We start from the raw sequence: 24,938 nt of genomic DNA, 5'->3' as shown, positions 1-24,938 counted from the left end.
AGGATATTTTAATACTAAAAGTTAGGCTGGACATAGTGTCAGAATAAAGGACAGTGATGTCAGCTGAATGAATATGCCTACCTAAAAAACTTCATTGCCTTGTTCTCCAGGTATTTCATTTTGTGTTGGCCAGGAGAAAAGTTCCTCTTTGATGACGTTAAAGCTGGGCGGTTCTGGAAAGACAAGTAGCAAGGTGAGTCAGGGAAGAGGTTTCTGGTTGAGCAAGGAGCAGCTGCCATGGGGAAGAACAAGGGCAGCCAGTCATGTGACGAAGCCCAGCGATCCTGTGGGGAGGAACGTTAGTCACGGAGCGGAGGCTAATGACTGATTCAGAAACCGGAGCACGTGGGGAAGCAAGGTGGACATTTCTGAGCCAAGAATTTACATGTACAGAGTTGTAATTGCTGTAAGAGAAGGGATTTACCCATAAATAGGTTTCATGCATTATATATATAAGTTTTAAATGGACCGTGGACAATGTTTGCTGCTTCCCGTGGTCAGTGGAAAGGATTTCAATGAGGAGGTGCTATGTGAGTGGAGACTACAGGAAAATTTAAAAGCTGATAGGCACAGGGGGCACAATTATTTCCAGGCAGACAGCTCTTTTTATGAAGTTGCAATACCGGAACAGTATAAGTTCCTGTTCTGTGCCGTGTGGTATAGACCAGGGTGATGGGGCAAACGTAAGTGTAAAATGGCAATTGGGGGTCCTGTTTGGTAGCCCAGTGGCTACAGTCCTCATCTTGCAGGCGCTGGGATCCCATATGGCTGCTCCACTTCCCTTCCTGCTCCCTGCTTGTGACTCAGGAAAGCAGTAGCGAATGGCCCAAAGCCTTGAGACCCTACACCTGCGTGGGAGACCTGGAAGAGGCTCCTGGCTCACATTGGCTTAGTTCCAGGCCATTGCAGTCACTTGGGGAGTGAGCTAGCAGGCAGACGATCTTTTTCTCTGTATCTCCTTCTCTTTGTATGTTTCTGCCTTTCCATTAAAAATAAACGAATATTCTAAAAAGGTAATGCAAATATAAATACAAGGCTCTTTATTATTTATGGAGATTGAAGAATTGACATGGTTTTAACTACGAGAACTTCATGACATGATTAAGTATACTTCAGTACTCTATGGACTTCTAGCCAACTCTTTATGAACCTACAAAGGAAGTTCCATAGAGTATTTCAACCAAGAAATAAAGCGTGCTGAATCACCAGCACAAACGGCAAATTCTTGTCATTCTCTTACACTACAATAATTGTGTTTATGAAACGGCTTTACTATTTTGGGAAGAGGTTCCATGAGAAGATGCCTGGACACTGCACATACGTGCGCGTGTGCGTGTGTGTCCATTAAAGACAGAATACATTTATAAAAGTGAGTTTAATTGTGTGGTTTTAATATTGTTTACCTTAGTTCTCGTGTTTAGTAAATAATTTTCCCAGTTTTAAAAAAAATATGTTCAAGTTTATTTTATTCAAACTTCTCCAGTCTGATTATGAAAACAATGTATCAGATAAATGAATACAAACAATGTCTAACATACATATGTACATGAGTTAGAAATTTAGCATAGACTGTTTACATATGACATAATAATAGATTTTTAAAGATCTCTCGGGGGCAGTCATTTGGCCTAGCAATTCAAATGTCATTTGGGCCTCCTGTATATTATATTGGAGTATTTGGTTTCCGGTCCCAGCCTTACTCCTGATTCTAGCTTCTTGCTGGCACACATCCTGAGAAACAGTGGATGATGGCTTATGTACTTGGGCCCCTGCCACCCACGTGGTATGCCGACCTTGACTTCCAGGCTCCCATGTGCCTGTCAGTCTGGGCTGTGGTAGCCATTGGGAGAGTCATCCAGCAGCTGGATGCTCTCCTCTCGATCACTACCTCGTGTCACTCTGTCTCATAAATGATAAAATAGACAATGCATTCAACATTTTAAATAACTCTCTGGATGTTGACTATTTAGAATCTTACATGTTTTAACAGTTGAAGATCTGCTTGATTCAACTAGAAAATATGACACAAAGGCCGCACTGACCTCACTTAATGACCAGCCAAAGGAAAACAGAAGTTAGAGGTTTCACAGCTGCTAGCAGGACGTCTTTGGAAAGAATCATTTTGGAATATTCTTACTGTTGCCAAAGAAAGGAGTTAGCGAGGTCAGAAATAGGAAACTCAGGAGAAAGCAAGCCTGTCAGCATTCAAAACTGATTACTGTGGAATTACTCTGTGGTTAAAAATCCACAGTGTTTCAGCAACTTTATTTAGTAGTGTTTATCCCAAAGGACTTTCATTGCATGTATTTTGTTACAAATGAATTTGCCTACCTTAACTCTGCAAAGGACTCCACAAACCACATCTGCTTTGATTTGAATTTTCCAGTTTTTGTGATGGCTACCAATCCCATTGAAAACAACGAGCCTTCCGGGATGTGGGCAAGGCCCCAGCTGTCACAGGGTTGAATTCTGTGGCTATTGCTGTCATTACTGTATGTGTCTGAATAAGTCAGATATGGAGCTGTGTTCTATACCACTAGCAACTGCTATTTGTGTCAACACCCCTTCTATTGAGTATAACAAAGGCAGAGTCATGCTTTTCTAACCTAAGCTGGATGGATCATTTTCTTTCTTTTTTTTTTTTTTTGTTTACTTTAATACCAGTGCCATAAACACTTAATGAAAAATTAAATATAGTTATTTCTCTGAACCAGTCGAAATACTCCCACTTAGATTAGATAACCACGGTGCCTGTTAAGTGAGGTTGTGGAGAGCACATGAGCTGAGTGAGATTCTGAGCTCCAACACTCAGTTTTCGTGCTTGGACCGTTTGGTCAGTCTTGTCAAAGGTAGGTTAACTTCCTTAGTCAGAGCAGCACCATGTTTAACATGAGGATCGTGATACTTGATTCACAGTGATATGAGGATTGAAGAAGACTGTATGTGCCAAAGTATTTCTCTTTTTAATTTTTAAGATGTAGTTGTTTACATGAAAGACAACAGAGAGAGGGACGGAGAAAGAGAGAGAGAAGGAGAAACAGAAACACAATGGTTAGAGCTGATTTCATCAAAGCTTCCTCAGGGTTTTCCACCCGGTTGCAGGGGCCCATGCATTTGGGCCATCCTCCATTGCTTTCCCAGGCACATTAGCAAGGACCTGGATGGGAAGTGGAGCAACCAGTCAAACTGGAACCTGTTGCGGGAAGCCAGTGCCACAGGTTGCAGCTTTACCACCTGCTTCACAGCTTTGCCCCTGAAATATCCAATTGAGACAGTAATGAGCTGAGAGGAGACCTAAGATGAACAAATAGAGTAGTGCTCTCTGGCACCGAGAAGCGCTAAAACAAGGGAGGACCACATTTCCAGAGCCTGAGGGAAAACCTCAGTGCAAGTGACAGGCCTGCAGGTAGCACAAAGATTCAGAAAGCCAGGAGAGAGAGGAGCAAAGGACACCACTGCCCCATCTCGACTCGCCAGGTGGGGAACGCCATCTTGCTGAGAAAAAGGTAAGCCCCACCTCTCCAGGCATCTCCACAGTCTGGGTATTGTTGAGTTATTGGCATCCCATATTGGCATGCCAATTCAAGTTCTAGTCACTCTGCTTCTGATCCAGCTTCCTGATAATGTTCTTGAGAAGGCAGTGGAAGATGCTCCAAGGACTTGGGTGCTTATGAGAAACCTGGATGTAGTTCTTGGCTCCTGTATCCAACCTGGTATGTCCTTGGCTCTTGTGGGTTTTTAATGTGTGAACCAGTAGGTGGAAAACTGATATCTCTTTCTCTCTCTCACTCATTCTCTTTCTTTCTGTCACTAGGCCTTTCAAATAAATAAACCATTAAATATTTTGTTCAAAAATAAGTAATCATCGAAAATGTCCGAACTTTTAAAAGCAAGGCAGACGTCCAGATGTGGAAGCCTGGAAGGACCCACCCAGACTCAAGCAAAAAAGAGTTTCTCCAAGGCATAGAACAGTAAAATTGTCAAAACTCTCAAAAAGTAACAAAAGAGAGAAAATCTTAAAGCTAGTGAGATAAAAAACAGTTACATATGAAGGAAAATCCATCAAACTAGCAGCCTGTTTCTCCGTAGAAATCCAACAGGTCAAAAGAGACAGGGATGACATACTTAAGATTTTAAATAAAAACCAAAATTCTTGCTAGGAATAGCACATCCAGTGGTGTTACCCTTTAAAAATAAAGGAGAAATACAGTACTTCCCAGACAAACAAAAAGATTTCATCGCCACCAGACCAGCCGTCTAAGAAATCCTAGAGGTCTACAGTAGAAGTAACTGTCACGGAAGCACACAGCAGTACAACATTGACAAGCAGAGCAGCTGGCCAGGAGACAATCAAGGCAGAAGGCTACCAAAATACAAAGATAAATGACAAGAGTCAGAAGCACATGATGAAATAATCAGTAAGGAACCAAGACTGACAGGAATTCTTGTGGCTCAGTATTAACACTGTAACTGAATTTGGTGCTCCATTTAAAGATACAAGTTATTTCAATGGATAGGAAGAAAAAGACCCAACTCTATGCTGCCTGCAAGAATTTCATTTCACTTCAATCTCAAGGTAAAAATACAGATATAGATTGAAAGTGAAGGATTAAAAATGACAACAAAAAAACAACTCAGTGTGGATTAGAAACCTGACTAAAGAGCAAAAATACAAACTCAGTAGAAGAGAACAGAAGGGAACTACTCCCGGACATTGATATGGACAAGGATGTATTGAGTAAGACTCCAAAAGTGCAGGCAACGCCAGACAACAGGAACTCTATCAAACCCAGCAGCGTCTGTTCAGCAAAGGAAACAATGAATACAGGGAAGACACATCTCTCACCATGGGAAAAAATGCTTGCAAGCTGCTTATCTGACAGAAGCTTACTATCCAGAGTTTTAAAGGGACTCCAAAACTCAACAGCAACAAAATAACACATCCAACTAAGAAGTTTGCAGAGCAATAGTTTTAAAGGGAAGAATGTAAATGCCCAAAGAAATACATGAAAATTGTTCGATGTCAATACCTCAGAGGGAAATAGCAAACCCAAAGCACAATGGGGCATTGCCGCAACCCTGTTAGGATGGTTATTATCAGGAAGACAGCAGAATGCTAGTGAGGCTCTGAGTGGTAGGGAGAGATGGTTGGAAATTGGGTAACTTACCAAATTGGAGTCAAACCACAAGAGTAAGTTTCTGATGTTGCATGATGTGGTGGGGGGATTATGCTTCACAATAGCATGCATTATTTGAACAAATAAAAGAAAGCAGTTCCAAGATTACAGTCATAAAGTAGAGTCAAAAAAAAGGGAAATGCTGGTTACCCCGTTTGCTCAATGCCCATTGCAAACAATCCCACTGCAGGGTTTATGTGTCTGTGTGTCTCTCTCTATATATATATGCTTTATAAAGGCCCATAATATATAAAAACTAAAGCATGTGAGAACTTACTATAAGTGAATATTTCCTGAAGGATGTGTTTTATCCAGAGATATCTTCATCAATTTAGTTTGTCTCCAAATTAAAATAAATGAATATAAATAGATACTTTACAAAAGAATGTGCTATGTCGTTTCATTCCCCACCCCTTCCTCAATCATATCTCCATTTATTCTTTGCTGCTTGAAGTTCCTTGACCTCAAAGAGAAGGTCAGACATGGGACACATGGACAGCCTCAGCTGTGTGCCAGTTTATGAGAGTTCTGTGACAGCCCTGGACTACACTAAAGATTTGCTGCATGTAATGCAAGCTTTGACCTGCGAAAAGTGACCTGTCAGCAAAAAGTGTAAATTCTCAATCCCATTGCTGCCAAAATAGGCAACCCCTTGAGCAGAGACAAAAGCACAAAGCTCACTTTGCTCCAATCACAGTTCTTCTTCTTCTAGATTTCTTGTACCGTAAGCAGATGAAAACAGCCAGAATCCCAAGGTCCAAATTATAGGTCATAATCCTCATCTTTTTATTTAAATTTTTACTTGCTGAATATACTTTTGACACTCCGGGCACATTTTTTTACTCCAGAACATTGGTTTTTCTTTGATCTGCAGAAGTCCATCAGTACCGGAAATGGTTTCCATGGAAAATTTTTGTGAACATAACTTTCATATGCTAGATAAATGCTCAGCTCATCGTTTTGATTGGAGAGGTGTCAAATCATTTTATTGTACTCACTGTGAATTTTTTTTAACACATATTTCCACCTCCACACATACTGTCTTTACTCTGCTTGGTTCATTGCTTATCTTTGGGGTTAACTGAAAAATCAATCTGAACTCATCTGTTAATACACCTAATATATTCATTACAACGGATTTGTTCCAGATTTTCAGTGACATTGTATAGTTTATACTATCTTATACTGAAGAGGGGATTTTAAACTTGATTTCATTCTAGAAGCTGAAATTTCATGTCAACTGCTCCAGTTCACACGGCTTATCTGAAAGTAGGCTGCTCTGCCACTGGAGTGGGTCCCTTTCTCCGTTCTCCGCTCTGTGCTCGAAACCTGCACCAGCTCTCAGGGCCCCAGCGATGACTGAACCAGCAGTCTATCTGCACGTCGTAATGGGGGAGACTGGGTGATGGCAAGACTAGGTCTTTATACACCTTGGGAAATCACCTCCAGGCCCTCCCATTCTCCTCTTCACTTTCCTTAAAGTGTTTATGATGGACATAAGCAATTCAACATTCTCTCTGACGTGTTTTTGTGTGTTCATGTGCGTATAGAGTTGAAGAGAAGCGAAACAGCAATAATATAAGGGCAAAGCAAACCTTATCTTCTCAGGAGGGCAAAACAGGAAAAGAACATTTCTTTTACCCTGACAAGTCAACAGTAGAAACGCTAAAACTAACAACAAGCCACAATGCAGACGTAGCTGTTGTGCTGTGTTTGTCCATCCCAATAGAGCCTGGGTTTCCTGTGGATAGGAATTATGTTTCTTTGTGGCATCCTCAGCCCTCAATGTAGTACCTATCATCAACCCGTCGATATTGGCTCAAAGAATTGAAGCTATTGTGAGTTAACACGCTCTTCTTCTGGAGTAATTCTAGTCTTAGAAACTTTCAAATATGTTAAGACGTGAATCCAGTGGAATAGAACTGAAAACAAACCTTTGGTCTCCGACAGTACCATGTTGATGGGTTCTCCCTCATTGTCAAACGTGCCAAACAAGACTTTTAAAGTCCTGGAACCGAAGTTAGCTTTTGGCTCTGCCTTTTTTCCTCCCCGAGAAGCTGTTCTATCTCTTTGTGCCACTGTGTCTGTTCACAAGCTGTGAAGTTAGTAAAGTGTTCTGAATTTAGCTGAGTACATACTGTTCATTGCGGACACAAAAATATATTGGAAAATGGAATAGTTGATGAGTACACAGATAGTTGTACTTTGCTTTTGTTACATATTGAGCAGTTGGTCTCTGTCACTGACAAATATCAAAAACATTTCATGTGGGAACAAGGAAGTACCTTGGCTGCTGTGCAGTCAAGAGTGTACACTTGAAAGCCTGTACTATTTTACTGCCTCTGTTCATAAAATTCCTTCAACTAAGGCATGATTTTATGGCAATTTTCAAATTAGTTGTGTAGATAGAGGAAGCCTGATTCCCTGCTCTGTCCCTTCACTATTTAATAAGATCAGTGCCATCCACAAAAGGCGATAGTCACTCTGCTAGAAATTGGTTCTAGGAACCGTCACACTCCAGCTGTGGGCAACGGCCTTGGTTGCATTGTATCTGGGCGAGTGTCACAGTACTGAGAGTGAAGTTGATACATAAGATTACCCCTCATGGGCCTGGCAGGGTAGCCTAGTGGCTGTAAAATTAAGTGTGATGATTAATTGCACAAAATACAGAGCGCCTTGGGCTTTATCAGTTAGCACACATCATTTCTTCACCTGCACAATCATATTCCAAACCTCAAAACGTTGAGCCCAGGCTTACCTGGCTTGTTAGTTTCTGCTGCTTGAGTGGTCCCATGGCTAAACAGTCTCTTTCTCCTGTCCTGTGCCACCCTTGCCGAGGACAGGAGGGGAACTCCTTTTGAGCTCCGTGATCAGAAGTATTTCTCACAGAGGAATATTTAGGTGCCAAGAAACAGGATTCTCACTCACAGCACCGCATCCCTAGTGGGTCGAAAGTGTTATCAGGAGGTCATGTGCTGCCCTTACCAACAGTTTGTGCTGACATTAGGCAAGATACCAGCTTAGCCTGCTCCTCCACGTCTTCCTCCCAGGCCCGAGGTCCCTTTACCCCACCGACCTCCTTCGAGAGACCTGGTTACCCAGATTGGTTTGTAGATGTCTGAACATTAAAAGGAGATTAAATTTGAGGTCTCTTATAGGGAGGGTTAGAGATAATATCCCATCAACTACTTTGTTCCCACTATGGCTGCAACAGTTGGGGCTGTTACAGGCCAAAGCCAGGAGCTTCTTCCATGTGTCTTCAATGGGCGCAGGGGCCCAGACACTTGGGTCAATCTCCACGCTTTCAAGGTACATTTCCAGGGAGGTAGATGTGAAGTCGAACAGCTGGGTCTTGAACTGGCATCCACATGGCATTCTGGTGTTGCAGGCAGTGGCTCAACCTTGTGTGCCACAATGCTGGCCCTGCAAGTCTCTTCTACAGATGTCCCAGCACCTTGAAATACTACATGTGTGTCTAGTCCCGTGTTTGGGTGTTTTGGAATATTCTGTGATAGACAAGAAGCTTCTGGAACATCCTGTGACAGGAAGTTGCATTATCTAGGACTTAGGGGTCCTCATACCATGTTCCTAACTTGACCTAGACCAAAATATTCCTTAAAGCATGTCGTACCTGTCACATCACAAGCTCTCGGAAAATATAACTTCTTTTCTGCTAGAAGAGAGTTTAATATATTTGCTATAAAGTTAACTCTAAACATATCCTGATCTTTCCTGAAGCTAGATATAAGAGCCAAAGTTATGTGGGTCATGTCGTGTGGACCGTTCCAGGACTTGGTTTCTTACTATGCAAGCAGCCTATAAAACTTTGAATGTCATTGTTCATCAGATTTGCCACTTGTGGGAGGGTCTTCAGACAGCTCCCTGCTCAGAGCCACAGCTCAGATTCAGCAAACCGGAAAGTCTTACCTGTCAGGCAGAAAGTAATTCATTCCTTGAGTGCCACGTGACAGAAACATAAAGAACAGGACTCTCAAGCTAAGAGTAAGGCCAAGGAAACAAAACTCCACCCCAAGGCTTATGACAAAGAACCATATTGCAAAAGAATGAGGGCTCTTCCAGTCTTGAAGTTTGGTGATCTGTGAATGCCTGCCAATGCCAAGGACAATGGCCGGATGCGTCTCAACAGGACACCGAAGGCGAAGGGCAATGGTTCCAGCATCAGACCGTGGCGTTAGGTATTTGGGGAAGGTAGAAACTGACGAGCAGAACTGGTTAAGTGGAAAGTTACTGAGACCCAGCGCAGCCTGTGGGGATTCTTTACTCACTCTGGTTTGGAAATTCTCAATTTGTTAAGGACAAGGATTTAGAAATTGATTTAAAAATAGGAATTCAAGTTTGAATTGTGAGCCTTTGAGGCAGTAACTTCTAAAATTTTTAACACAATCATATTGGGTTCTACTAGTTTCACCTAGAGAAATGAAACTGAGAAGTAACTTGTGCTAAAGTAGAAAAAGCAGCCAAAGCAGCAGGACTAACAGTGCTGGACACGGACTGCGCGGGGAAGACAACTGCTGCTAAGCAGATCTGCCATATGTCTTCGTCATTTTGCTGAACATTCAAAGAAAACCTGCACACCAACACCCACAGAACCATTATTTGTAAGAAGAAAGGCAGGAATAACCCGAAGGCCATTGATAGACAAATGAACAAACAAGTTAGTCTGCAAAGACCACGGAATTCAGCTACATAAGCCACGACATGCTGATACATCCACAGACTCCGCAAACTTTGTTCAATGAAAGAAGGCTGTCACACGGATCATTGCTAGGAAATGTCCAAACTAGGCAAGTGGACAGAAACAGGAGCTGGCCAGTGGTTTCTGGTAGCTGGGGGAAGGAAGGTACAGGGGTGGGATACAAGGAAGTAGTAACTAAAGGAGTCAGAAGATCTTAAAAAGAAAAGAGAGAAAGAAAGGAATCGAGAGCACAGGAAGGAAGGAGATCTGAGTTAGCACCTGTGCTGCTGGGGGTTCAGCCACTGTCCACAACACCACGGCCCCTAGGAACACCACGGCCCCTAGGAACACCACGGCCCCTAGGAATGCATGTTCGAGCCCAGGCAGCTGACATCTGATCCGCGTCTCTGCTCACGTCCTTGGCAAACAAGATGGCCCAAATGCAGGGACCTCTGCCACCCACGTCGGAGAACTGGATGGAGGTTCTGGCTAAGACTCAGTTGTAATGGCGTTTGGGGAGTGAACCAGCAGATGGGGAATCTTTTTTCCTCTTTCGTCTCAGCATTGAGCTGGGATGACTACCTCTGCGCCCTCCCCGCGCTTCTGGACCCCTGCTGTCACAGACTCAGTTGGGACAAAGGTCAGAGTGCCAGGGCAGAGGTCAGAGCAGGCCCATTCTACTGGGACTCTTCATCTTTAAAATGGCCGGAGCTCCGCACTGAACTTCCTAAGGAAATCTCGTTAAGTTTCTGAGAAAAATGTCACCAAGGTCTGTGGGGAACAAATATTTAAAAGCTAAAAAACAAACAAACAAACAAACAAACAAAACCCAGAAACTTGTTTTTTTCTTTGCTTTGTTAAAACAGCCAGCCACTTGTTTTACTGTCCAATGAATGGGTGTGAAGAGGAGCCCTCTGGTGGCCGGTTCCTAGCAAGTGCCCAGCTGACCTCAGGCTGGCTCTGCGGACCCTGAACCACAGACTTTCTGAAACTGTCAAGGCGGGTTATTCCTGGCAACCTTCTCAACAGTATCAGAGTCTAATTTATGCAGTTTCATATATAGCAATCAATCAGAAATGGTGATTTGAAAAAAAGACAAAGCTTTCCACTTATTTGTATTCTAACCAGAAGATTTAACCCATCAGGTCTCAGTTTCAGAGCCTGAAAATATTTTATTTGGAAACTTAATTATAACTATAGCAGGTACAATAATTTATAAAGCTCCCACTGTTACATATTCCCCGATAAGCGATTTCCCAAAAATTATTCCATTATGATCCACCAGATGGCGCTATGCTTTCACAGTTCCTAAAGCCAGCAACTTTCTAAGGAAAAATTTGCTGTTTCAAAGACTCCGTATTAGCATACAAATGTTGAAGCTTTTATTCAGGACAGTGTAGAATATCAGGAGCTTTGGAATTAAAAGCCATCCATTGTAAGTAAAGAATTTGCAGCTGTACAGTTGGATGTCTTAAGTCAGTCTTGCATGAAACCAGAGGTAGCAGTGTGATTAAGAGGCAAAATATGTTAAGAAAACTGGAGTCAATGGAACCTCTGACTTTGATTCCTTAAAAACATTGTCATGAACCAGAACTCTTGAGCGAAGATTTACAAAGAACTTGCAGTGGGCCAAATCCTGTGCCCACCTCTCAGTCAGGTGCCTGGGATTCAATCCCATCTCTGTCTTCAATCTGGCTTCCTGCTAATGTGCCTTGGAGGCGGTGGATGGGGGCCCAAGGACGAGGGCTTTGGGCGCCCAGCTAGGCTGCTGGGACGGAGTCCCTGTTTTCAGCCTGGGCCAGAGGGAGATGCTATGGGCATTTGCTGACTGAACCACAAGATGGGGAATCTCTCCTCTCTCTTTGTTTTACACTTTGTCTGTCACTTTGCTTTTCAAAATCATAAAACATATCGCAATGTTCTAGTCTACCTACAAGAAGTAAAGCTGTCTGAAAAAGAGGGGAATGTTCATCCTGTGCCTACAAGTAACCTTGGGAAAGAAGGCGCTACCGCAGGGCCGGGCCACAGCTGGGAAGCTCGCTGCTTCTTTCAGTTTGTGGAAGAGTTGGAAGGTCAGTAAGGTGGTTATGATCAAGCTCTTTTTCCTGTGCCACAGCTCTCTCTTAAATGGAGCTGGAAGATGTTTGAACAAGAGGCAGGATGGGCCAGACGGCGAGGCGACGCGGTCACGCTGTGATCTTTGCGTGGAGACCGGCAGCTCCAGTTCCATAGGAACCTATGTGTCCTATGCGCTCGATGCGTTATAGTTCTACTGACTCAAATCCTCTCTATTCTGCCTTTCCATCTTTCTCTCCCTTGAACCCTTGGCCTCCAGTGATCAAATACTGTCTGTATTTTGGGGGGTGGGGGGGTGGTTTCCAGAATGTTATTTGGTTGGGTAATACATGCTGGACGTGCTGATTAGCAGCTAACGCTGGAATAGTTCTGGACTTTGGGCTTTAAAGCAGGATGTAGAGATGTGTTACTGTTATTTTCATTTCCACTGCCCAAAAGTTCTGTTGTTGACCATGTTCCTTACCCTTAGCAGGAATCCACGTCACTGCCTTGGTAACACCCATGTAAGCCCTTGGCCTGTTCATTTTCCTACGGTCATGTGTTAAATGCGTTTGTTTATTTTAGTTTCAGTTCTTCATTAGATACTTCTTTTGCAAATATTTTCTTCCAGTGTGTGGCTTGTCTTCATACTCTTGCCAGTCGCTTTCACAGAGTAAAAAAATATTCCTTTAACGAAGGCTACCTTGACAACTGTTTACTTTGTAGGCTGTTTCTTTGGTGTTGTATGCAAAGAATCACTATCATTCCCTTCCCCAAAGTATTCTGGAAATTTCTAGGAGCTATATAATTCTTGTATTTTACATTTGGATGCGTACGATTTTTGCAACATGCAGAATTATGTTCTCTCAACAAGTCTTCCCTTGACCTGATTCACCAAAACACATCAGATACTCCTAATCGTTGAACAGAAAATCAAGGCTATGTTTGTAATTGTGTGCACGAATACATATGGGTTTATATACGCTATGAATGGAAAACTGTCAATCTAACCTGACACTGTGATTGGAAACGTAAGTAAAATATCAATAGATATTGTGTGAAAATAACTAATTATAAGCTTTATATTACTCACACTGCATGATTTTGTAGCTTAGTGAAAGTTTGTTATAAGATGCAACTCTGATAGCCAGTGCTGTGGCTCAGAGGGCTAGCCACCACCTGTGCTGTCAGCATCATATAGCAAACTGCCACTTTGAGCCATTCCTTTTCCATTTCAATGCACGCGGGAAAGCAGTGGGAGATGGTCTAACTGCCTGGGCTCTGACATTTGCGTGGAAGACCTGGGTGCAGTGCTGGGGTCCTGCATTATACCTGGTCCAGACCCCTGGCTTGGCACACATCTGGGGTGTAAATAAACCAGTAGATGGTCAATGTCTCTCTTGTCTTTGTCTTTCCTGATCTTTCTGTCACTCTGCCTTTTAAATACATTAATATCAGAAAATAAAATGCAATATATACTTGAGATTACAATAAAATCAAAAATATTTTTTCTATATACCCATATATATATTCTCTCTATATATAATAATGTCTATATATCCAGAAAATATAATCAAAATCTTCTGGAAAAGGAAATTTGTTGCTGGATTTTACAAAAGTGCAATATTTTGTATTTAAGTCACTTTATTTCTGCAAAGTTTCCTGTGATGTGCTTTTCAACCAGTTTTTCTTTTCCGTGGAAGGCACAGCTTACTAGGTGTACTAGTCAGTCCTTGGGATACCGAGGGGATGGGCTACAGGTGCCCCTGAGATACCAGATTCTGTAGATGTTCACATACATTATCCCAAATGGTGCGGTGTTTAGATGCAGCCTATACAATCCTCCAGTACCATTATCATCATTTCTAGATTGCTTAAACACCAAAATGAAAATGCTACGTAAATAGATGAATAATGACAAGAAAAGTCTTACCCATTCAGTTACAGACCCATTTACTTTCCTCAAGTATTTTTTATCTGCACTTGGTTGGATTTATAAGTGTGGAACCCATGCTTACACAGGGCTGTCCGAGTCCACATGTACCATCAGGGTAGGAGGAATATAAAGTTTGATATTTGTGGGGAGGGGGGACCCTTGCATTCCTCCCCACAGTGGACACAATGAAGAGGAAGGTTTACTTCTGTTATTTTAGCGGGGAAACAGACATTAGATCTCCTGGCCCGAGAAGGATCAGGTGTGTGGAACCTTCTTCGGCGACACGGAGACTTACCTGGAGCTAAGTACAAATTTCACAGGGAGTCGGTTTAGTGCAAGCAGTAAATTAGCACTCACGTTTGTTGACTAGAAAGTTGACCGTGCAGTGTAGAAAGCCTAGGGCTTGCTCTTGTGGGCTTCTACTGCGAGAGTGCATGCCTTTTCCTGTGCTTGCCATGTGAAGACAACAGAAACTGCGCAATGCACACCTCGTTAACAAGACCGAGTTGAACTGTGTCAGAGAAGATTCCGGTTCTCTTACTTGTTTATACAAAGGACATAATGAAACAGCTTTGTAAGTTCGATCACATCGGTTTCAGGATGAGATCGTACTGACTACAGAGTTCTTACATCCTGGCAAGATTCTTTGGCAGTTTTTTTCCCCAACTGACTAGGGAGAAGGCATGAAAGAGCCAAGTCACTGTTGGGATTTAACTGCTGGAATTCAGTCTTGTTTCTTTACAGGAAAACTGTGGAACGAAAGAACAAATTGGATTGTAGGTTTGTTGACATGTCTGAGAAATACAGGTGTGAAAAATCTGTAATCAACTCAAGGTAATTGACATTGCTTCCTGCTTTCTGTTTCAGCCTTTTCTACTTTCAAGGGGAACTGCTTTGCTACTTTAATATATAAAATTCTAAGAAAACATTAATATTTTCTTCTCCCATTTTTCCTCCCTTTTTCCCCCCTCCTCTTTCCTGTTCTTTTTATCTTTCCTGTCCTTTTTCCTTTTCTCTCTCTTCCTTCCTTTCTTCATTTTAATTCTTTCCTTTTTGAGATAACATTTTTAATTTACGTGATAGTCAAAGGCCTCATGATTCACTGAAGAGTTCAGTAAGTAGAAATTAAGAAGACCAAAGTTCAGCCTGAATTTATGAAAGAGATAAAAACAGTGACCAAATGAAGGGGCCAGTGTTGTGGCATAGCAGGTTTAGTGATGCTGGCATCCCATGTGGGCACCTATTCAAATATTGACTGCTCTTTTTTTTTTTTTTTTTTAAAGATTTGGCAGAGAGAAGGGCCCAGTGCAGTAGCTTAGTGGCTAAAGTCCATTCCTTACATGTGCCAGGATCCCATATGAGCACCAGTTCTAGTCCCAGCAGCCCCACTTCCCTTCCAGCTCCCTGCTTGTGGCCTGGGAAAACAGTCGAGAACAGCCCAAAGCCTTAGGACTCTGCACCCGCGTGGGAGACCTGGGAGAAGCACCTCGCTCCTGGCTTCAGATTGGCTAAGATCGGCCATTGCAGCTCCTTGGGGAGTGAGTCATCAGATGGAAGATCTTCCTTTCTGTCTCTAGTCCTCTCTGTATATCTGAATTTCCAAAAATAATAAAATAATAATAATAAATCTTTTTTTTTTTAAGAAAAGCTAAGAGAAGAAGAGACAGAGTGAGAGACTTCCATCTGCTGGTTCACTCCCATAATGGCCACAGTGGCAAGAGCTGGGCTGTATTAATAAATCTCAAAGTGTTTTTAAAAGATCTGACCTGTTCCTGTGTACTTCTAAGTGACAGGACTCCAGCAGGCCTAATTTTCATCCTTTTTGTTTTTAAGGAAGTTGTTTGCAATGCTGACACCTGCACGACATGAGTAACCCGTGGTTGACAGGATTGGGGGTGTTGCTGTTATTATCTGTGGACACACTGCCAGACCTCAAGCCAGCAATGCACCCTGTGATTGAGAACCAGCCTTTCAACATCTTCTGGGCTGCTCCAACCATCTATTGCAGAGATGCTTTCAACGTGAATATGGACCTCAAGGTGTTTAACATTTTATCCAATCCTTCAGAGACTCAAAGTGGATCAACAATCACCATATTCTACCCAAACGAGTTGGGCTATTACCCTTACTTCTCTCGAGATGGAGAGCCCTTTAACGGGGGGATACCACAGAACATGAGCCTCCCGAGACACCTTAGGAAAGCTGCTGATGACATTACAGAGAAGGTTCTGTGGTGGAGATCGGAAGGGCTTGTGGTTATTGACTGGGAAAGCTGGAAACCCCAGTGGGAGAGAAACTGGGGCAACAGAATAATCTACAAGGAACACTCCTTAGCCTTTGCGAGAGACCGTCATCCTAACTGGTCAGAAACAGAAATGGCTAGAATTGCCCAACTGGAATTTGAGAGTGCTGGAAGGAATTTGATGAATACGACTCTCACCCTGGCTAGAGAAATGAGACCCAAACGTTTATGGGGCTTCTATCTCTATCCCGATTGCTACAATTACGATTACAGGGTAAATTCAGAGAACTACACAGGCAACTGCCCAGACGGCGAGCTACTCCGCAACGATCAGCTCCTGTGGCTGTGGGAAAGGAGCACCGCCCTTTTTCCTTCCATATATTTGGACAAAATGCTGAAGTCGAGTGCAAATGCTTTGAAATTTGTCCATTATCGAGTTAGAGAAGCCATGAGGGTTGCAGCTCTGACTACACGGGACTACGTCCTGCCCGTGTTTGTCTTTTCCAGGCCGTTTTATTTACGTAGCATTGAAACCCTGTCTCAGGTAAGAAAAGGCACAGCCTGACACCTAAAAGAGAAATGGCATTTAGTAGAATCGTACGTAACTGTCTAGACGGAAATGTTGAGTAATATGTATTTTCTCTTAGTTACAGAACGTTATTCCAGTATTAGAGGTCTATATAGCCTGGTTCTGTACAGCGTCATGGGTGGATAGGCATACACCAACAGGTTTCGATTCATTTTTTTTTTCTAGCTTAAATTTCACAAGAGTTTCCTGCAGGAAAATTGTTCATCTTTAGGTGATTAATGTTAACAGATTAACTTTAACCAAGGAGAGGTTCCAGAATGAGCTTCTAAACAGGAAGGCGCACAGCCATGGTCCAGCGCTGTGGCCCACAGGGGATAACCGGGTCGGCGTTCTGTGTTGGGCACCGGTTCCTGTCCCGGCTGCTCTCATTCTGTTCCAGCTTCCTGCTAACGTGCCTAGAAAAGCTGTGGGGGATGGTTCACATGCTCGGGCTCTGCACCTGCGTGGAAGACCTGGATGAAACTGCTGGCTCTCAGCTTTGGCGTGGCTCACTGGGATCCATGTGCGGATTAAACCAGAGAGGGGAGGATCTCTCTCCACCTCTGCTTCCCAAATAAATAAATAAACAAAAAGAGTTGAAACACAAAATTCTTTTTTTCTTAAAAAAAAATAAAAAGAATAAAAAATAGCATAGAGCATGTTTCCATTCAGAAACTTAGAACTTAGGGTGAAATCGCTAAGGAATCATATTTTTTATTATGTAGAATTCTTAAAAATATTTGTTTACTTGAAAATCAGAGTTATATAGAGAAAGGGAGAGACAGAGGATAAACTTCTAGTCCCCTCGTTTACCCCCAGGTAGCTGCAATGGTTTGCCCCCAGATTTACCCCGCAGGTAGCTAGGCCAATCTGAAGCTTGGAGTCAGGAGCTTCTTCTGGGTCTCCAGGTTGCACTTAAGCCATCTTCTGCTGCTTTCCCAGGACTGTAGTAGGGAGCCAGATCAGAGTGGAGCAGCTGGACACCAGCAGTGCCTACATGGGGTGCCAGCACTGTAGACAGAAGGCTCCCGTGCGCCGTCATCTTGCCAGTCCCTATCATATTGCATTTCTATGTTTAGTTTCACTGCTTTTTAAAAAAGGAAGTGTTGATTTTGCCTTTAAGTGCCCATGATGCCATCAAGTGGTTATTACTGAGCCAGTGAAAGTGGTTTTTATAAAACAAATAGATAATCTTTATACTCAACACACTTAGGAAGTGCAGAGATGTGGAGATGTTGCTTGGGAGTTGAAAAATGTGCAGAAACTGGGAGTCAGATTGTCACCGAGGGCGTGCGATGGGTGCAGTTAGATAGGGAAGATGATCCCCAACTCTCCATCCACAGCTGAACGCTAGCGATTTTCTAATAAAGAGGCAGGCCTGTTGGCTACATGATTAATAATCTCACTTTCTTGGACCATTTATGTTTGAAACAAGGATATTTAAGTGCAAAAGCCATTTACAAAATAAAATCAATAGACCTAAATGCTGTTGTTTAGATTTGACTTATTATTATGGATGTTCATGCAACAAATTGAGGAAGAGAACAACTACAGTGTTATGGAGAGTTGAGGAATCTCAGACGCCCCTCTCACATTGCCTTGAATCTTTTCTGACCTGGGCCTACGTAAGAAGGAAAACTGCCATTAAGCAATAGAAATGTATAGAACATTTTTGAGTGTTTTGCATCTACATTGTCCCTGGAAAACTTCATACTCCTAGTTCTATCTTCTGCTCTGTCATAGAATAAACAAAATCCTTTAATAATCCAGGGCTTTGGGAGTTTTAAAACATCAATCCTATCTTTTGCTGTGGTATTTCTCAAGTGACAAATCTCTCAAAGAGTGTCATTTTCTCAAAGAGCATTTGGAAAAAGATGAGATTACATTTAATCATAAAAATATTTATTGCGGTATTATGGCATAGTGGGTTAAGCTGCCACCTCCACACAGCATCCCATATTGCAACACCAACTTGAGTCTCAATTACTTCTGACCAAGTTCCTGATACGGTGGCCTGGGAGAGTAGCAGGAAATGATTGACTATTTGTTTCCCAAAACCCAACATGGGATCCCCAGATGTTGTGAGCTTCTGGAGTGGCCTGGCCCAGCCCTGATCAATGTGACCCTTTGGGGCGCCTATCAGCAGAGGGAAGGTCTGTTTTCTTTGTTTCTGCTTTCTTCTAGGTCAGCCTGTCTTTCAAATAAATAAAATAAATCTTAACAAACTATTTACTGAGTGCCTAAAAAGTGTTAGGAATCATATGTTATTAAAAATCATAGTGAAAAAAAAATGATAACTATATTTGGTCAGATAGTTCATTTGGAAAAGACAATGAGAGAAGGAGACAGTTTCATGAAAGCCTTGTTCGAGCTCTTCTGTCACGCACCGCTACATTCTGATGAAACAATGAGCTAAGGTATCTTGGAACTGTACTTCAGGAATCATTAGGAAGTTTATTCACAGAGTTAATTGGATTTCATTCTGAAATGTTTTGATGGTTTCCTGTTGTGTTTCATATATTAACAGAGTGTAGATTTCGCATCTTTTGTCTAAGTGCCATCACTTTTCAGTTCTAAGTTTTCTTTACCACTCTGCTTGGTCTTGTCTTTAGAAGAGTCCTAATTGAGGTAAAAACTTGATTTGTGAGTATGGCATGGGACACCAATCAATATAATGTAAGAATGACTTTCTTTGTTACTATGTTACATTAAAAAAAAAATTGCAGAACTCATGTATTATCCCTAATCTGAAAAACCTAAAAGTCTGACACTGTGAGCTCCGTTGTGACAGCACAAACTTGGCCTCGTGTGTTAGGGTCACAGTCAAACCAGCTGCGGGCAAGGTGCGAATGAAACATGAAGGGATTTTACATTCAGGCTTGCATTCTGTCATCAAGACATCTCATTTCATACATGCAAGTATTTCAGAATTTTTCAAAATCCCAAATCTGAAGCACTCCAGGTTTCAAGCACTTCAGTTCAGGGAAAACTTACCGTAGTGGAACCTTGCTACCATTAAGGGAAGCGTTGCTGTTGCCTGGTCATTTACTCACCACTGGTTTTGAGTGCCACATTTCTGCCCTGGACCTGTGACTCTCCAGACTTTGTAGGTGGGGAAAGAAGGCAGGTTGCCCCGTTGGATATCCCCTCTATGTTCCATCTCTCTCCCATTTCTTGACTCTTGGTCTATGATATGAAACGCCACCTTCTCAGATTCTTGGTGAGTTATAATCTATGTAGCTTCTCAACTTGAAGGTTGCTTAGGTACTCCCTAGCTCTTCCTGACTTTTCCATCTTATTTTCCAAGTAACTGTTCAGCTGTCTCCCGTGTTACACAAGGACTGGCATGGCCTTTGTTGCAGCTCTATCATTTCTTACTGAATAATGGTCATCATCTCCTGACTGGTGTCCTTGTCTTGATTATCCTGACCTAAACCCCAGTGCGTGTTTTACACAGCATGTAAAATTATCTTTCAAAGATGCAAATTTGTGCCTTTCTAGTACTAAAGTGTGTAATGGCCAAGTTACAATTCTTTAAAATAGCATTTTTGAAACTTAGGTATTGACTTACATACAGAGGTTCACATACTACTTGAATTCTGTGTCCTTTTCCACAAGGAGCTGTGATCTGGAGGGCTGGCGTTCTTGTCTTCAGATAAACCTCTGATTTATTCTTCTTTGTGAACATGCAAGTCTGCTCTCCCCAGCAAGCTTCCTGTCATTCCTAGGGACCCTCTTGCAATCTAACCTGTTCAAAGAAGCCTTCCCACATTCCTTTCCATGCACTATTTAGTATTTCTATCCAATATATGCCATGTGAGCAATGCTAATATGGAAGTTATGATCCTGCAATTTCTTGCTCATATGTCTGCCCAAGCCATCACGTTAAAGCACATCTTTAAGAACAGGACCCAGAGTCTGTTATTTATAGCAACATTGCCTGGAACACTGCATTATCAAATAATTGAAAAATCCAAGGAAAATAATCACTTTTCTATATTTTGCTATAGTTCCCTGTTTTAGAAACAATGATAACATTACTAATACCCTTTTAAGTTCATGGGTTGAGTGTTATGATTTTCTAAAGACTTTATTTATTTGAAAGGCAGAATTACAGGGAGAGGGAGGGGGAGAGAAAGAAAAGGACAGAGAGAGAGAGAGAGAGAGAGAGAGAGAGAGAGATTGAGAGTTTTCATAGCTTCATTCCCCAAATGGCTCCTGAGCCTGGGATGAGGTCAAGCTGAAGCTAAGGGTCCAGTGCAGTAGCCTAGTGACTAAAGTCCTCATCTTGAACACTCCAGGATCCCATATGCATGCTGGTTCTAATCCCTGCTTCCCATCCAGCTCCCTGCTTGTGGCCTGGGAAAGCAATCAAGGATGGCTCAAAGCCTTGGGTTCCTGCACCCGCATGGGAGACCTGTAAGAGGCTTCAGGCTCCTGGCTTTGAATCAGCTCAGCTCTGGCCCTTGCGGCCACTTGGGGAGTGAATCATCAGATGGAAGATACTCTCTCTCTCCTCCTCTCTGTATATCTGACTTTCAGACAAAAATAAATAAATCTTTGAAAAAAAAAAGAAGTGGGTTCTAAAGAATCTGGAGAATTAGTAGGAATTATTACAGGTAATAATGGTAAAAGACATCAGTATACTTTGCATGGATTTTCAAAGCACTGGCAAGTAGTGAATTAAAAAAAGAAAAGCTGAAGCCACGAGCCTGGAACTCTATTCCCCATATGGTAGCAGCAGTCCAAGAGCTTGGGACATGTTCGGTTGTTTACCAGCTGCTTAACAAGGAGCTGAGTCAGAAGCGGAGCAGCCAGAAGTCAAAGCATGCTGAACAGGGATAAGGGCAACGCAAGCCACGCAACATGCAGGTCTCTAAGTTTTATTACTGAATTATCCATCTCTAAGTTTGCTTGGATGGAAGCCACGTCTGACATTTCTGTTTTCTAGGAAGACCTAGTGCATACGATTGGCGAAAGTGCTGCCTTAGGGGCGGCAGGAGTAATCCTGTGGGGAGGAGATGAGTACACTGTCTCGAAGGTAAGTCATGCTTTCTCTGCATCCAGAATACCTCTCGGATATTGCTTTGGAATTTTTAAAAATTTTCACAACAGGGGCAAATGGTTGCATATTATTTGCTCACTTAGCATTAGTGAAGCTCAAAGACTAAAGGGACGGACACTTTGTGATCACCTGCTCTGTACCAGCGTCTGTGCTTAGAGGAGGATGGGAACAGCGCAGTCCTTCCCGTCAGACAGTCCTAAGTGAGAGACTGAGACTATCCATTGTAAGAGTGTAATTTGGGGCAAGTTACTTAACCTCTGAATCTCAGCTTAGAAAAGAAAGCGGAGGGAGGCAGGAGGAACACCTGGGTGTTGGTGGAGAACTGGCTTCAGTGACCCTAAATGAGATGCCTACCCCACAACACACAGTGTTTTTTTTTGTTTGTTTGTTTAAGATTTATTTTTTTATTGGAAAAGTAGACATACAGAGAGAAGGAGAGACAGAGATCTTCTGTCTGTTGATTCACTCCCCAAGGGGTCACAACGGTCAGAGCTGAACCAATCTGAAGCTAGAAGCCAGGAGCTACTTCCAGGTCTCCCAAGCAGGTGCAGAGTCCCAAGGCTTTGGGCCATCTTTGACTGCTTTCCTAGACTACTAGCAGGGAGCTGGATGGGAAGCAGGGCTGCTGGGATTAGAACCAGCACCCATATGAGATCCCAGCACGTGCAAGGCAAGGACTTTTGGCCACTAGTCTATCATACTGGGCCCAACATATAATATTTTTTTTATAGCTGTGGCACCATTTTACATTCTCACTAACATGGTACAACTATTTCATTTTCCTTAGACGCTCATCAGCACCTTTCCTTTTGTTTTGTAAATAATAGTTATCATAACAAGTGTGAGGTGATGAACTCTGTAGTTTGATTGACATTTTCTTGATGTCATTCAAGGAAACATAATAATGATGCTAAGAATTTCTTCACCTGTTTTTGGTTATTTTCATGCCTTCTTCCGAGTAATATTTGTTCAAGTTGCTTGCCATTCTTATTTTGCTATTGGGTGGCAGGAGTTGCTTAAACATTTTGGATATTAATGTTTTATCAAATAAATGGCCTATTAATTTTTTGCCACTCTAAATATTCCTTTCTCATTATCGTGATTATGCCTATTATTTTGCAGCTTTCTTTAGCTTGACATAGTCCTATTTGTTCATTTCTGGTTTTGTTATCTGTGTGTTTAAAAAAAATAGTCTTCTTAAGTTTATCGCTCATTCGACCTTTTAAAGGCTCAGTCCCTCAATTAAGTGGATACTATTTCTGAAATTCTTATCCTCGCTGATCTTGCCAAATGCAGAACTCGAGGCGTTAATGTCAGGATCATGACATTGCATTCTGAGAGTGCCATTTCCTCCACAGGAGACCTGCTTATCTGTGAAGCAGTCTGTTCAAGGGCCCTTGGGCCATTACGCGGTTAACGTGACGTCTGCTGCCCAGTTCTGCAGTGAGACTCTATGCAACAGTCATGGGAGATGTGTCCGCAAAACACCCGAGTCCTCCTCCTACCTGCACATGCCGGAAAGCAGCCGCAGGAAGTACGTCATCAGTAAGAGCCTCAGGTTCACCCTTTCTGAAAGCAGTAAGCTGAAGGCGACGACAGCCATGAAGAATGGATTTGTGTGCCACTGCTATCATGGCTGGCACGGGGAGTCTTGCCATCAGCAGCCCACTTCAGATCTCTCAAAAAGGAAGAACACAGCGTCCATCACACCCTTCAGTTTACCAACTTTTCTCTGCATGACTTTACCTGTGATTCCACTGCATTTCCTCTAATCCCTACTACCATGTTAATTGTTCCCGGACGAGTATAAAATGTTGACTCTTCATTTAACTTGAAGCCCCCCCCCCCCCCATCGAATTGTAACTAATGTTCTTCTATTAGCCACTAATTCCATTATCATTAAGAAGATTTATGTTTAAAATAAAATATGTTGTGCTTCACAAAGCCCCCTTTTCTCTTTAATTTGGACACTTTAAATATACAGTTCTTTTTACCTCCCTATTTTCCAAGAACAGTCTCAATCAAAGTTCTTTTCCTTTCTCGTTAAGTCTGTGAATTCAGACTGGGTATTTTCAGAAAGCAATGGTCATTTATACCAAGATGCTTTTTTAAAGAGAGGCTGAGTCCAGTTTTAAAGAGGTTTAATGCAAGCTTCCAGGTTACCGTGGAGGCCTGAGTCACATCTGTAATGACATGTTTCTTTGAGCAGATGGGGCATCCTTTGAAGCTCAACCTCTGCTTTGCCACAGGTCACCAAAGGACCAGCAGAAAACAACAAAGGTAACTGTGCTTTTTTTTTTTCTCTCTCTCTCTCTCTATTTAAAACATTGTGAAGATTGGTTTTAGAAATCTATTTTTTCAGAGAAAAACTGACTTACATTTATTAGAATATGTTTTGTTAAGCCTAACTTACTCTACTTTTCAAAGGCAACACCTTTCAAAGCATGAGCTTGATTTTATGGAACAACAAAAGAAGTACATTTGGCATTGACATGTATTGGTAAAATTTCAACTTGTATTGTCATAAATTTATGTTTTTAAATGATTCTTCCTTTAATGGCTGCCCAAGGTCTGCTTAATTGCGCCACTTTGGGCACAGTTTCTCTGGAAACAGCGTTTTGCAGTATGTTGGATTATCATAACCCAATACTCAAATTGAACAACATCAGTATGTACTCCCTGCATGTTGCGCTTCCGCCTGTCACACTGGCATCCCACAGGAGTACCACCTCTGATCCAGCAGTTTTTATGTTCCTGGGTCAATAAGCAACGGAAGCTAGCCTGGCTGCTTAGGTCCCTGCTGCCCAGTGGGAGCTCTGGCTACAGCCCCAGGCTCTTAGCTCCCTGCTGCCCAGTGGGAGCTCTGGCTACAGCCCCAGGCTCTTAGGTCCCTGCTGCTCAGTGGGAGCTCTGGCTACAGCCCCAGGCTCTTAGGTCCCTGCTGCCCAGTGGGAGCTCTGGCTACAGCCCCAGGCTCTTAGGTCCCTGCTGCCCAGTGGGAGCTCTGGCTACAGCCTCAGGCTCTTAGGTCCCTGCTGCCCAGTGGGAGCTCTGGCTAGAGCCCCAGGCTCCTGACGCAGGCCTGCCCAACCCAGGTTCTTGTAACCATTTGGGGACAGAATATCCTTTCCCTGTGTCTTCTCTTTATTTCTGGAAGTCTGTTTTTCAAATGAATGTAAAAACTAAATAGATTTTTAAA

At 42.5% G+C, this 24,938-nt stretch overlaps 1 protein-coding gene across 1 annotated transcript; it reads left to right on the top strand.

Annotated features, from left to right (window-relative positions):
- The first annotated feature begins 15,729 nt into the window (after window positions 1–15,729).
- On the top strand, window positions 15,730–23,511 carry LOC121170669 (hyaluronidase-4-like). Its single transcript, XM_041001917.1, has 3 exons — window positions 15,730–16,650; window positions 21,626–21,715; window positions 23,098–23,511. Exons 1-3 carry the CDS (start codon window positions 15,730–15,732, stop codon window positions 23,509–23,511), a joined length of 1,425 nt encoding a protein of 474 aa, XP_040857851.1.
- Window positions 23,512–24,938: the final 1,427 nt, after the last annotated feature.

The sequence above is a fragment of the Ochotona curzoniae genome, unplaced genomic scaffold (genome assembly GCF_017591425.1).
Source record: "Ochotona curzoniae isolate NIBS_2020 unplaced genomic scaffold, NIBS_Ocur_1.0 scaffold_2476, whole genome shotgun sequence".
In the NCBI taxonomy this organism is placed as follows: Eukaryota; Metazoa; Chordata; class Mammalia; order Lagomorpha; family Ochotonidae; genus Ochotona; species Ochotona curzoniae.
Note: the sequence above shows the minus strand (reverse complement) of the source record. Positions and strands in the feature narration are given on the sequence as shown.

What these genes read in the sequence shown, in the direction of transcription:
- LOC121170669 (XM_041001917.1), top strand. Translation starts at nt 15,730, where the DNA reads ATGAGTAACCCGTGGTTGACAGGATTGGGGGTGTTGCTGTTATTATCT. An exon ending in GCATTGAAACCCTGTCTCAG is followed by an intron (nt 16,651 to 21,625) that starts GTAAGAAAAGGC and finishes TCTGTTTTCTAG; the next exon opens with GAAGACCTAGTGCATACGAT. An exon ending in ATGAGTACACTGTCTCGAAG is followed by an intron (nt 21,716 to 23,097) that starts GTAAGTCATGCT and finishes TTTCCTCCACAG; the next exon opens with GAGACCTGCTTATCTGTGAA.